Source organism: Anticarsia gemmatalis, chromosome 16, assembly GCF_050436995.1.
Source record: "Anticarsia gemmatalis isolate Benzon Research Colony breed Stoneville strain chromosome 16, ilAntGemm2 primary, whole genome shotgun sequence".
Lineage (NCBI taxonomy): Eukaryota > Metazoa > Arthropoda > Insecta > Lepidoptera > Erebidae > Anticarsia > Anticarsia gemmatalis.
In genome coordinates this window covers 10282001-10296740 of record NC_134760.1, presented here as the reverse complement: position 1 = coordinate 10296740, position 14740 = coordinate 10282001, and the positions used below count along the sequence as shown (strand labels likewise).

General features: G+C 33.8%; 1 protein-coding gene across 8 annotated transcripts in view; it reads right to left on the bottom strand.

Moving 5' to 3' along the window:
* aPKC (protein kinase C iota type) overlaps positions 1–14740 on the bottom strand; it is a 208069-nt gene that overhangs the window by 10391 nt on the left and 182938 nt on the right. For all 8 annotated transcript variants that reach the window (XM_076124402.1, XM_076124403.1, XM_076124399.1 and 5 more), the window contains one exon: positions 5627–5677. In XM_076124402.1, the coding sequence (XP_075980517.1) occupies positions 5627–5677 (51 nt within the window). The remainder of the gene's footprint in view (positions 1–5626; positions 5678–14740) is intronic.

Sequence of the window (14740 nt, the reverse complement as noted above, 5' to 3'; positions counted from 1 at the left end):
AGACTAGTGTTTCTTTTAGGGAAAACGAAAACAACACAATAAAACCATGTCATAGGGTTCCATTAAAGGTTTCAAAAATCCTTGTCCTTAACTAGTGTTTGGCAACTGTGGTGGAATTCCAACGTTGTTTTATTCTGGGAAGAAACCTGCCCTTTTTATTTTTATTTTCGTGGGGAAATGCGTTACGCGTACCCTGTGTCCTGGGTGAAGCACAGGGTTATGTGGGACTCTCCAGTCAGAGGGGCGGGCATAAAGAAACCTACCCTACCCAAAAATGCAACTAAAAGAGCAAAGCAACGGTCACATACTACAGCATTCTTAAAATGTCTACGGAGGTATATAACACAGCTTTTTAACTACGGCTTGATACACAAACAAGTAGCTTGCGAGTTGCGTCTACTAGATGGCAATAGATGGTATTATATTTCTATAGCGCAGTACTAGAGGTGTGTTCAATAAAAGCATTACAATGTAGCGGCATATTTTCGTACACAGGTATCGAACACACCTTCTCGTATGTCACTTCGAAACATCATTAATCTTGCCACACGCGATCTAATTGCGATTTAGGGCGCGACGCCGAAGCCAGCGGTAAGAATCACACCGGGATATCAATTATATATGTATAATTTATAAAGTTATATTATGGCATGTAGTTAGTTTAAAAAACAACTGGCATGTAAGGTATGATTTTTATTATACCGTACTTTTTTATGTTGCGAATGAAATTTCGCTATGCTATGCCGCTGCTGTTTGTGAGGTGCTATCATAAAAAAATCCCAAAAGCCTTTTTTCCTTAGTTTTAATTCACTTCATTACACTTAAATAGAAACGACTGAATTTAATGTCTAACACAAATTTAAAAAAGTATAAGCTATGTAAAAATATCATAGAAATATATACAGCAAAAACATACCCAAGACATGACACACACTACACTATATTGTAACAATAATGTGTTTCTAATGCATGTTTACTATGTAAACAAACAACTACTCTTACCATAACATCACTAGCGTTAACACAAACAGACACATAATACACAAAACAACACATTTCCCAATCACCGATAACTACAAAAACCCTAGCGACGAACAAAACAACAATTTACTATTAACTATTTCTTTAAAGTACCTGTTAAATACTTGGCAATTTGTAAAGAGCAAGACATTTGAGTAGGGCATGGTATCGAGTACACTGCACACTTAGCGACGTTGGCGCCGATACCACACTAGCACTTATCTACACTATCTTATCGATTTAAAAAGAATTTGGTCGATTCAGACGCGATTCAGTGAATGCAATGTTTTTAATATATCGGTCAATGATAGCGAAAGCTGTACATTTATAGTAAACAACTGGAAACATTGCTAATTAAATATCATTTGGATCTAGTGTCGATTTCGGTCTCTCTTCACTACATAGTATAAAGCAAATTCGCTTTCCGTGTCTGTCCCTATGTCTGTATGTATGTATGTTTAGATCTTTAAAGCTACGCAACGGATTTTGATGCGGTTTTTTTTAATAGAAGGGGTGATTCAGTAGGAAAGTTTATGTTAAGAAGTTGTAAAGGTTCAGGCTAAGAAGGGGCGGGCCGCTAGTCTAATCTAAGAGAAATTACAAAAATATATCGTGAGTATCAATCGCCTTCCAGTTAAATATCAACTTTAGGACAAAACCACGGCTTAACCCATAAAAATTTGCTGGGAATTTCCCTAAAAGTGGGCAAAGGCAAAACAAAGGCTTATTATATGCATCAAGCACTATACAACCAGCAAATAAAAGACAAAAGTATTTTACACTTTCCGCGAACATAGAGACAAAATTCCACAAAATCTTTGTGCAAAATTTACATACAGTTTCTTCAAACCGCACAATACATTTCCTTAAAAGCGTTCTATTTTCGTCGTGTTTTTACTTAGTAATGCTATTTATTTAGCAGTGGAGCAGTGAATATAGTGTGAATATGTGTGAATTTCAACTAGGTGCGAAAGTTGAGGCCACGGTGCAGGCGCGGCCGGCAAACGTGGACCAACTCAAATTGAGCGCTCCTACCCACCACTTGTAGGGCTGGCGCTAGGGGAAACTTTTAATATAAACTTAACACTTGGTTACGAAATTATTTAAGGTTTTTGATCTTTACCAAACAATTATTAGTTCATCTTATTATTAAATGAGTTTTAGTGGCAGTTAATCGATTTTTGTAAAAGTGTGAACACCTATCCGATAAATAAAGGAACAGCGAATTCATGAAAACAACCAAGAATTTCTTTAGAAAAGTTATTTAGAAACAGTAAAATCGTTGCTTATTTTATCTTAGCATTTAATTAAGTTTCCTGGTAAAAATTCTTGGTGATCTGTAACACAGGTCTTCCTATAACAGACATCAGTCTCTCACAAAGGAATTGAATGTACCTTTGTGAAAGTAAAAATAAACATTATTATTATAAACATGCTCAATATTCAAGTGTAAAAATATGACGTATGAATTTAGGTCACAAAATATAGCACTGGAAAAAACTAAGTACAAAAGAATAATTAACAAAACGCAAGTCTACAGCAACAAGGCAGCCTGAATCAGGATTTAATATTCTATTTTGTAACTATACACTATCAAATAAAACTACACAGTCATCCCCACTACGGCTTTCTCTTTAAAAATGGACAATAGGGAGCACATTTGCACTTTTTTGTGCTGTAAAAAGAACAGCCCTGACTTATGGTAGTGTTCGTAATGTACAAGTAGTGAATTCATATGCAAATGTGTGGACGGCAGAGCTTCCACTAAATATTGCCTTGTGTCTGAATCTGCGAGGAAAGTATTGCGGCCGACTATTGTGTATTCAGTGCTCATTAGTAGTTGTCGTATCATAATAAATAAGTAATAAGTTTATGTACTGTGAAAGAAATGTAGATTTAATGTATTATTGTGGTAGCAAAGTTAAGTGCAATTTGTGTGAAAGGAATGGACATTTAAAGTATTATTGTGGAAGCAATTTTAACTGCTCAGAATTTGTTTAGTTGCACTGCAGTTCGTTTTTTATTCGATGTTATTACTTTTGTGTCATTATATTTGTTCTTTTTTGTGATTTGAATCTGTTAAAATCGTAATTAAATCAGACTAACGTATCAGCAGATTGCAACTGCAAAATACAAATGTTAAAATGCCAGATTCATTCAATAAGTTACTTCAAGAATAAAAAAGTATGTTCTCAATATAATGATACAATGCTTACGCTGGATACAATTGTAATACACTATTATTAAAGACAACGAATTCGATTTTAGTCTGATAGTGAGTATTAGAAGTCAAAATATTTGTACAGCAGCCCTGCGGCACGCATTAGAGAAGTATCGACATGTTGATGCAGCGCACACCTCAAATACGGGAAACGCAATTATGTTTGCTGAACTGCAAACTTTGAGCATCGATACCAATATACGTTTGCAGCAGATATTCAGACCGGCTGCAATATCTTTCATATGGAATATTCCACCTTAGATTGAAACATCAAATGTAGAGTTGAGGGACTTGTTTTATAAATAAAATCAGTTTTATGAAGAGTTAATACTTTTACTAGCAGATGATAAGTACAAATTCTTTTTGGTGTTTCTGTCGCCTTGTTACTAATGAAACTTGTAATAAACTCGTTCAAGCCACATTTGACCTATAACATCAAGCTAACCCTGCTTGAATGAGTTAATTATAGTATCGATAATCATTAAATGTAACCCTTAAAATACACTAAACATTCTACTCTAAACTTATATACTTCAGCAAATATAAGTAACTTTATCGGGAATCAAAGCCTAAAACATAATTCGTCAGAAGCAAGAAACGCATATTACATCTCAATTGAACGGCAAATCAAAGCATTAGGCAATGTACTATCGAACCAACTGAATCATGACCCATTTTGCCGATAATTCGCTTGACACCGTCAAAGCAGTAAGAATTTCATATCTATCGTCAAAGTTGCACTTAGGACATTTTAAACATGAATACGACGGTGTTATGATGTATCTACGACTACAGACAACTTTGACCTTTGTTATTACAGCACTAGATACGTTTTCGATAAATCACTCTTAATTTGAATCTAGAATGTTAATAGTCTAAACTCTTTTCACTATGAAAAAATCTATTTCTTTCAAATGTCAAATAGCACGTCATTTAGAAATCTGTGAAACGATTGGGGTAACCACTACAGTCATTGCCATGTTTATTTTAATTTCTAAAGTAACCAGTTCAAATTAATTGCGATATATGTCACTTTTAGAATATTGGTAACATTTTTAATATGTTAAACTCATGTCCGACGTTTGTGCGACAGGTGTGTAGTTAGAAAAGAAAAAGTAAGTTTGTTGCAATTTTTTTTAAGGATTTTGAAGGACACATTTGAATCTATTGTAGTGCCTATATAACAAACCGTTTTAACTGTTACTTCTTTCGTTGAGTTTTAAAATGGGGTGGGCAATTACTGTGATTTTAGAAGTCGTTTTTTTGTTAGTAATTTATTTCTATGTTTCCCAATTTATTGAAGCAAACGACTGACGTTCCTTTAGAAAGAATATTAAAGTTGCGTATCAATACTATTGACCAAAATTGTGTATCAATTCCTTAACCGGGTAATAACTATGCTGGTTACCCTATATTATTTTAATTTGTTTAGTTACATTATTTTCTGTAATGGCCGATTTAGCCTTGTCCTGAGTGGGTATCGAACCCACTCCTGACGCGTTGCAGTCGTAACATCAAACCACTACGCCACGGAGCCTGTTGAAAACGATAACAAAGCATTATTGTATTGCACAAAGATTTGTCGCAATAATGACAGATAACAAATTCATTACCAAGGAAACGTAGGTTCAAGCGAATTTCGACCTACGTGTATATAGACGTGTTTTAGAAAATGAGCACATGGTGGGTCATGATTCAGTTTGTTCGATAGTACATATGTATGTATTCTAAGTCACTATTAAACCTTACATAGTCTCCTAGTGTACGTATAGCACCTGTGTCGGACAAATCGAAGCACTTCTCCAATACCACGCTACAGGTTCTAATGTGCATCATTTAGCTGCATTCACATGGTAATGCCGCCGTCCAGGGACTAATGCCGCCTAATGTCTCACATCTCGCCGGACATTTGCGTTTTGATAGCATAGTACGAGTCACTGCTTGTGATTTCGAACGGATATTACGATTTACTTATTAGAAAAGATATTTGTTTATAGATATAGATTAATAATTTTGCTGTTTTGGAAATAGACTGAAGGAGTAGTGGAGGAAATTTCAGTCATCTTATGCTTGCAGTAGTTTCAAGCGCTTAAGGAAAAAGTGAATAATACAATATTACACAATCACACTCTGATCTACAAGAAAAGTCTGGTGTAAACTGTTAGTTTTCAAAAACTGCACATCTTTACTCTTATATACGTTTCAGTCTATCCATCTATGAATTTATTCGGTAGACCGGAATGTGCATGACTAGTAATTCATTATTTCCGAACACACAAAACTCTCAGTTAATATAACACACACTCGTCATACAATTACCAGAATGTAGAGAGAAACAAGAAGTGGGTCGTAAAATGTACCAGCAAATAGGATAAAATTACTTACTGTCTTCACCAGCGCAAGGCATGCCAGGCGCCGCGGGCACATTGGGGAATACTGCAACAAAAAGAAACCATCATATTAGTTTAATATTACAGATAGATAATGAAGATGTTGGCTCGAAGCCGCAGTCGAGAACCGACTCAAAACTTTTGATTAAATAATGAGAAATTTGTAATGTAGTGGCGACAGTGCAGCTCCCAGTAAAGGTGCCAACTACCACTTATTTCTAATATTGGCAAGCTTTTAATTTCTAGTATTATTTTAGGCGTAGATTCTTAAATGATTAAGTATCTTATAGAACCGTTTACGAAAGATCTGGAAAAAGGAATAATCTTTTGTCACTACTCCAAAAACATTCGAACGACTAATATAACAATAAGAATACCAATTATCCCTTTAGCTTGCATTGGTATGGTGCAGTAATTTCATGATAAATCAGCAATACAGCCTTATTCAGTTCAACTAGTTGTCAACAACAACGTACTTTACAATTCAAGGAAAAATAATGACAGTAAGAAGAAAACAACTTTTCGTTTATAGCGGAATAGCGTAGAGAAATAAGATATATTTAGAGAGGACGTCCCGTACGTGGTGCACCGAATGTGGCTGTCCGTGACACGGGACGGACGTTCTGTGGGTCCACAGAGGAACTAAATGCATTATTTGAGTTCTAGATACTATTGTTTATCGTGCCAGTTTTAGATAGAAATTTTGCTAAGGTTTTTTGTTTAGTTAGGTGTGGATGGTGTGAAAATATAATATTATAGAATTCTGTGTTCGTTACTGCACTTTAAAATCTATACTAATATTATTAAGCGGAAGAGTTTTTGGTTGATTGTTTGTTTGAACGCGCTAATCGCAAGAACTACTGGTCCGATTAGAAAAATTCTTTCAGTGTTAGATAGTCCATTTATTGAGGAAGGCTATAGGCTATATATCATCACGCTACGACCAATAGGAGCAGAGTAGCAATAAAAAATGTTACAAAAACAGGTATTATTTTGACCCATTCTCTCTTATGTGACGCAAGCGAAGTTGTGCGGGTCAGCTAGATATTAAATAACCGTATACCGTTAAAATATTAATAATTTTCCGTATTCATATTTAAAATATCTTTATGTTGTATGAAGTTTTTTATGAGTGTCATTGCACTGTCATTGTATTGACAAAGTTCCATAAATAAACATTTAGAAACAAAGTAGTGTTTGCAATACCGCGTTTTAAAAGTCATAACTATGAATGAAAACTGCAGTGTTGTAATAAATTGACAATGACTATGTGTTATCACTAATTTATAATAGCAATGATCATTAGATTAATTTAATGTAAACATATTGTAGTTAATAAAATGTGATAGAATAATCAAAATAATTGATTAACGTATTTACACTATGACATAAACTACATGATAATCTAGTTTTTTCTTAATTAATAGTACATTATTTTGTTCATCAATTGAAATATTCACTGAGCAACTAGTTCCAAAGTGTTTTCGGATTTAAAAATCAAAAGGGTCATTATAAATATCGACACATAAAACTATTAAAAATCTCTATATAATGGAACAAAATTCTATTTTCTAACCAAAAACAAAAATAAAGGCAAGCAACAAACAAAAGAGTGGCAACACTACTCGATACAAGAAAATATAAAGTTGGCAATACCTAGCCTAATGTTGCCAGTATTCGGACACCGGAGTGTTTGGAATGGACACACTTGTTTTTGTACTACGAGTGCCTCTCACGAGTCCCGTGTGAAACTGATTCTGTATTCTTATTCGGCGTATGTTCTTTATGCTTCTTCTTCAATCTCTAGTGCAATCATGTTTAGAAAGGATTGTGAGATAGTTTATAAATACATACATAATAAAACGTGTTATACCCGTAGGCGTAGGCAGAGGTGTATGGAATACAAAATAAAAATTAATACAGTCTATAAATAGGTATAAAGCAATAAATTATATATAAAGTCATTAGATATATGTTGACACAGTGATTGAAGCGAATGTTTCACAATCGACAGATTTTGTTATCAGGCATAAATAATAATATTGAAATGATGTTGTGGTTCTGTATGTTTAAGATTTTTATATTGGTTAACTTCTCGACTACACAAGATTCAGTAGGAGTTGTCTTGCTTCAGTTGTCAAAGAAAATGTGTAACAAAACACTTACTTCAAAGTCAAGCAAGCATACATTATTTACTATTTAACTGATAAATAGCAACAAATATCCAAACAAAATGAATCGCTATCAACAAAATGAGCAGCAGTATTTACTAGTGCCTCACAATATATAATAACACTCAACAATTTTGCCAATCGCAGGCAATTGACCACAACCAATTACTTTTACACGTCGGCCTGCGATATTAATTAATATAAATTAATGATTGTAGAGTGGTTTATGTCATTTAAACTTGACAGTGCAGCAATGGAATGTAAATAAAATAAACGTGAATCTGAGCTGAGTGAATTTACATTCAAATCATTTATTGCCTGCTAATACATACTTACCCCCGGTTTCTGAGTACATTAAGCGGTAGTTTATCTATTCAATTGCGTTTTTTTTAAGTATGAGTTTAAAGCTATTGAATAGATAAACTACCGCTAAATGTACTCTGAAACCGGGGGTAAGGTATATATACAAAAAGATCTTATATTAAGGGTAGCGATAAATTTAGTAGCCTTTTTCAGGCATTGCAATTTTTACAAGGTAGGGTAAGGTAAGGCATTTTATTATTTCGTCTTATTGTTAGCTTTTATATAATAAACACATTATTTTAAATTTATAATTGACTTAATAGTAATATTAGACTTCAAAATAAGGGTTAGCTCCTTTAAAACTTGCTATAAAACTGTCCTAGCGAAATGCATGACCAAGGCGGCAATGCGGCCACTACTGCTTCATATTACCCCACATCGCTTCATCTTAACTAAATTTAAATAATACAATTTATAAACTACGAGAACGTCTCTTTTCCTGTAGCCTAATAATTATAGAAATATACACAGAACACTAAACCAACGTAGCGTCGCACACGGTAAAATAATAAGTAATATTCGTAATAAATATGTGTTTGAGGACACCCGGATAACCGGATATAAGTGGTGGCCATCCGTCTCGGGTATCGCTGGCAGTTAGCGGCAGACGCCTGGCTTTCGTGTGACGTCACGTAGCGGATGTGACGTCACACACTTGTCTCTGAGCGTGGAACGTGATACTCCTCTGTCTTAATGTTAATAGACAAAAGGAAGTTAATCGCCTTACAATTGGAAGGTGAGAAGGCTCTGTTTTCCTGTTATTGGACACTTTTGTATATTTACCGTGTTCCGAAGTATTTAGGGAAAAGTATAAAGAGACTGCTTCTGTTGTCCGAATTCAAATCTATATAACTGCTGATCACAGGTTTCGGGTTTGAATCCTGGGTCTGTTAAAATACTATATTTCTAATTTCTATATAGGCTTTTGATAGGCTTACTTCTTATTAGATAAGACGAGAAAACATAACTCTGCTTACAAAGCCGGGTATAAGAGGCGTGAAAGGTTTCGTGAAAGAAAAAGTTTCATAGAAATGTAATGTTGAAAGGAGTCGTATTGTTTCTAAAGAAAATGGACATAGAGCCTCTCAAATCCCGCAGTACAAATTCCATCCACGTACTTTTCTTAAACCGTCAGCAGTAAAACGTTCAGTATTGTTAAAAGTCTTAATTTAACTTAACGACTGCTCTCTTAATTGGCACCGTAACTTTTACGCATCTTTAAAAATGTAAAAAGCCCAAGGTTGAGATGACTAAATGGAATCTATATATGGACTAGACTCGCTAAACATTCCTCGCTTTATATTTTTATTGATTTATGAGCCTTTATTTTTCATAATATTCAGCAGTGCTAAAGTGATTACAGTTTAGTGTAAAGAGAGAGAAAGAGAGAGAGAGTAGAGAGAGATAATTATAATATGTTAGTTTATCTAAACGTAAGAAGTGACATCCAAAATCACTATATCTATTTTACTTTACTTTAATTTATTAAAACCCTCCCTCATTACGGGAGGAGACCCTTGCCCAGCAATGGGACAGTAATGAGTTAAATTTATTTTATTTATTTATATAATTTATTTACTTTAAAAAGACAACTCTCGCACTAAGAATTGCTTTTGTGTCGCCATGCTTTGTGTAAAAAATACCATTCTCTATCATCACGAAACGAGATAAAGTCAGAACGGACCAGTGAATTAAATGAAAACGATACTAAAGAACAATATTAAGTTATCCTTTAGCATTTAAACATGGCACATTCAAACAAAGCATAGTCCGAAGACAGTTAAGTCTCAATTACTTTGCGAGTGGCCGTCGTGGTTTTATTTTGTAGTTGTTCAGTGCAATACAAAGTATCATTGTATACCACTGCGACTGTTATTTCTTATTTGAGGACAAAGCTTGTCTTTCTTGTTACAGTTTATAATTCACTGGACATGATATTATGACTTAATTTTGTGAGTTAAAAACTGTATTGTTTTAAAACGCAGGACACGTTAATTAAACCGGGTAAATTTTGTGACAAAAAATTGTTGTGTGTGAGAATTTTAAAACTTAGGATAGTTTAAGTCAATAAATATTGCCGTTTTGGCGCAGGTCACACTGGCTGCCGCTGTGGTCACATGCTAAATCGGTCTAGCCAGTGCACTTAAAGTGCGTGTTCACGTTAATTCCTGTATTTTATTATATAATAAATATGCAACGCGAAAGTTTAAAAGATATGCATAAATAGATAACCGAGTTGCTCACAATTATCTTATGTCTTAACAGTTTCTGCCCCCCTCATAACTATGTATAGTTATAGATTTATCGATATAAATAACGTAAGTATATTAGAAGGTGATTTTGTTCAGAAATACCAGGGTAACATAAATGTTTAAGAGGTTCTTATCTATGAGTCATCTAGGAAATGACTGAAGAGAATGAGTTATTTGTAGTTATGATGCAATGCTAATTAATTGCCACTTAACACTTGTATTTATGTAATTATTATGAGTAATCATTTATCAGTATAGATATAGATCGATGCAAAATACATAGTCTGATATAATTATGTATTTTTAATTATTAGAATCTCTTTTTAGGGCTTCTAATAAGTATGTAAGACCTGTTTTTATGTCAATAAATATTATTGTTGTTATTTTCTTTCTTCTCAAACCAATTAGAAAAACAAGAGCAAAAAAAATTTTTAGTCTTAGGACCTAACTCAGAATTCATCATTTCAAAATTCCATGAACAATAACCACACAAGTAACTTAAGAAAACTAACCCTCTTATTCATAAAAATATATCAAGTTATGAAAGGTTTATAAAGAGTTTTGTTTCTTTCACTCCTTAGCGAAATGAAAAAGAGAAAACATATTATAGTAGTTGTTTAACTAAAATAAGTTTATAGTGTGTTCATGAATAAGAGGGTGAGTATTAAACACGTCATACAACATTTAAGAGCAGTAACAATTTACTAAGGTAACTGTTCCGATCAGTTTAACCTATAAATTGGATCGTCCAACACCGTTATGGGGTCTCGTATGCCCTCTGTCCCTCCATCCCTATGGTACATTATTTAAACTGCTTTATCGTGGGACAAACGTCTTGTTTATCTTAAACAATGCTCTTTATAAACTCTTCTCGGGGAAAGCGTTTAGACGAAGATACTTTTCATAGGTTTAACCTTTTATATTGAAACTTAAATGTAGTGAATCGACTTAATAATGCTAATTTAAGTGTTAAATAACAAATTTTGGTATTTTTTTTACCAAAGCAAACGACTACAATTTCAAATTGTTGAATTATAATCTATCTACGGACACCATAAAATATTTAGTTTCTATATTATAACTATTTCGTTCTAACAGCTTTTTTTGAAGACATGCTTAAATTCTCAGTTGCAAAATTACACGTCTCGCCATGCAGCAATAAACATTTAACTTGGCTAAAGTCCACTAACGCTGGCATAATGAACAAAATATTGTCTTCCCAACATAATTAAAATAACGTAGCGCCAAGAGATATTATTTACACACTGACAAAACCAAGAAACGTACTCACAACTAATTAAATTAAAATCTCGACACGGTATAATTAACACGAAACTTGGCTCACCACCGCAAACAGCAGTCAGCACTTAATAAACTCGAATTCATTCACGACTACACGAGAAAGGTAATGCAATTTAATTCTCTAAATTATTTCACTAAAGAAAAAAGGAAGTAAATAAGATAGGTAGACAAAGGACGGCGTCAAATCCAATCTTTTGTAAAGAAAACAATTGGCCGCTTGACAGTGGCGCCCTCGCGCGGTCGACACCTATTTCGAGTTAAATTCGATTTCTTTTGTTGACAATTACGATATCTGCTCGTGTCGTACGCGATTCTCTAGAGCAGACAAAAGCTTCGTAAAATCGCTGAAGGTCTTTCAATATTAGAATAGTTCATATTAATTAAATATAAATTCTCTCAAAAAATATAAGAATGATGATTTATGAATAAAGTTGTGTGTATTCAAAACAGACTTCGTATTTTTAATTATAGAGCCTCCCTTGTCTAGCAATATAAAACTAACGGAACTTCATAATTTTTCAAAGAAAATTTTAATTAGTTTTTACTGTTGTAAGAAAGATTAATTAAATTTTATATAAATACTGACTGTTTAATGAAAAAGTATAAACAACCTCGTCCTGTTTATTTGGATTCGCAAAATAGCATCGCAAATATTGTTTTTAAACGTAAAACACCTGAATGTAAACCCATTACAATGGATTTAAATCGGAACACAAAACTCAGATAATCTACCCATCTTCGGTTTATTTAAAAGGTGTCGGTATTTATCAAATAAATATATTATCACGTACCCTCGTCATGCAAACCTACACATACAATATTGTTTTATTGAAAAAACACTGAACGATTGTTTACCACGGCAACATAACCGGGGAGAGCCCCAAATAACCCGGGAAGACCCGAGAATACCCGAATTCACCCGAAGACACCCGAGGCAGATTTTTTTTGGGGTGCAAGCGTGATTGTTGACCTTTACCCATCTTTATTTATATTTCCTGTTAGTGTATTGGAACTTTTTTCTTCTTCTTTTTTTTAATATCGTCGATGCGTTCGCCCGTTAACGCGGGGAATGTCGGGCATCTCTCTCATATAATGATGTTGAAAATAGAGGTGTGCCCGGGAAATAAAGTGCGGGATTTTTATAATATCGGAACGCTGGGTTTGCTGATTTTGTTTAGCGAATAGAGCTTTTAGTTTATTATATTACGTTGTCTATAATCAAGGGTTTATTAATGGTACTTCAATGCTTTATTAGTAAGTTAACTTTGGTATTTCCTGTATTATGTTTCTGAACTATTAATAAATTATATTCTGGTTTAAGTGATCTCAAGTGATCTCGAGTGCTGTCAGTCAAATTAATTATCTTCGATAGTTGAGTATCGCCTTGGTCAAAATCGACCAAAAATTACAGTATACCTGCTTAAACCAGTACTTTCGCGTCTTCCCTTATCTATATCTTTGCCAACTATCGATAAGGATAACTAATAATACGCTTACTGTCAAAGAATATAACCACAGACAGATAAGTCACATTGAACTATGAACTCGAACGATATGCAGAAGTGTAACGTAAGCAACAATTCTAAAACTGTTTCTCCAATCTCAGAATAGCAACGGACAATAAGCTTTCAACAGCTAACGTCGCAAGTTATTCATACCATAACTATCAGTTGCCAGCTAATTCCAAGTTACACGGCGTTTGCAGACCGTCACGGGCGTGCATGCGGGGGATGAATTAGTAAGCGAGTTATACGCAAGACGGTGCTGCGATCTAATATTTACTGAGTTACGTTACCGCGTGTGGGATGCGTTATTTTGTGCGCTTCAAATACCGTTTATTAATATAAGTTTTAGATAGCATAAAACATTTGCTGCCTGCAATAAACCTAAGTTCTAAGCTTTTAATTTGATTAAAAGCCAAATAAACAGCCTTTTTCGTTGCGTAAAATAACATAGTACAAATCGCCTATTTATTTGTGCGAGACCTAGATTGAAATGTAACACATCTAAATGGCAGATTTTTTTTTCGTGAAATTGGTTTATTTGGGGAATCACATTAATAGATAACACTGTACAAAGAGTCTGTCAGAACATTAAAAGTATTAGTAATCGAAAAAAGGTATCATGATGTTGTTGACTAACCCCCGGTTTCTGAGAGTACATTAAGCAGTAGTTTATCTATTCAATGACGTTTTTTTTTGTATGAGTTTTGACGCTATCGTCCTTATGTAAAAAAACAAAGAATCATAAATTGATATTTTTACAAACTCTAATGTCGACGGCTTGCACTAAACTATTCCTTTACTTTGTCATTACCGTCTGTGTATTATTTGTACAGTAGAAAGAAAATAACATAATTGGCAACAGTTCAAACGGATCGATTGTGAAATGACTACAACAAATAACTCTGTCATTTGTGCGCCTCTTACGTTTGCAAACGTGGATGAAATAATACAGGCAGGCACAATAATTTAGGTATAAAATATAGGCTGTAAAAGAATAGCTGGTATATGCATAAAAAATAGGTTTGTATTCCTTGACTGTTTAGGCCGTCTTAATTCAAGATGTGTTGTGATATTTAGTCACCTCGTTTCGTGAGTTACTTGAACATTATACATAGTTATTGTCTTTATAACGAAAAAATGTTATATTCTATTTATTCTACAAGTTAATTAAGTTAGTCCCTGTTAATAAACCACAATTTCTTCATCACTATATTTCATACAATCAATAGATCTCATACAAAAGTATTTGCAATAGTAGTATCAAAGTCGATGTCATAACATCTATAAGCATTAAAAAAAATGTATTTATTTAAAGAGTCAACACTTTTTCAAATAAGTTTCTTAAGACAAGAAATGTACCAAGGCAAATATCTTAACAGCATATCTACATATGGTCTTGAAACTCTGAACAACAGACTTGATCCCACTGTAGTTTATTACCGTGTTGTATTCTGGTAGAAGCACATGATTTACTAAGTCAATACCGTACTCCGTGTGGTCCACACAAAGGACTCTA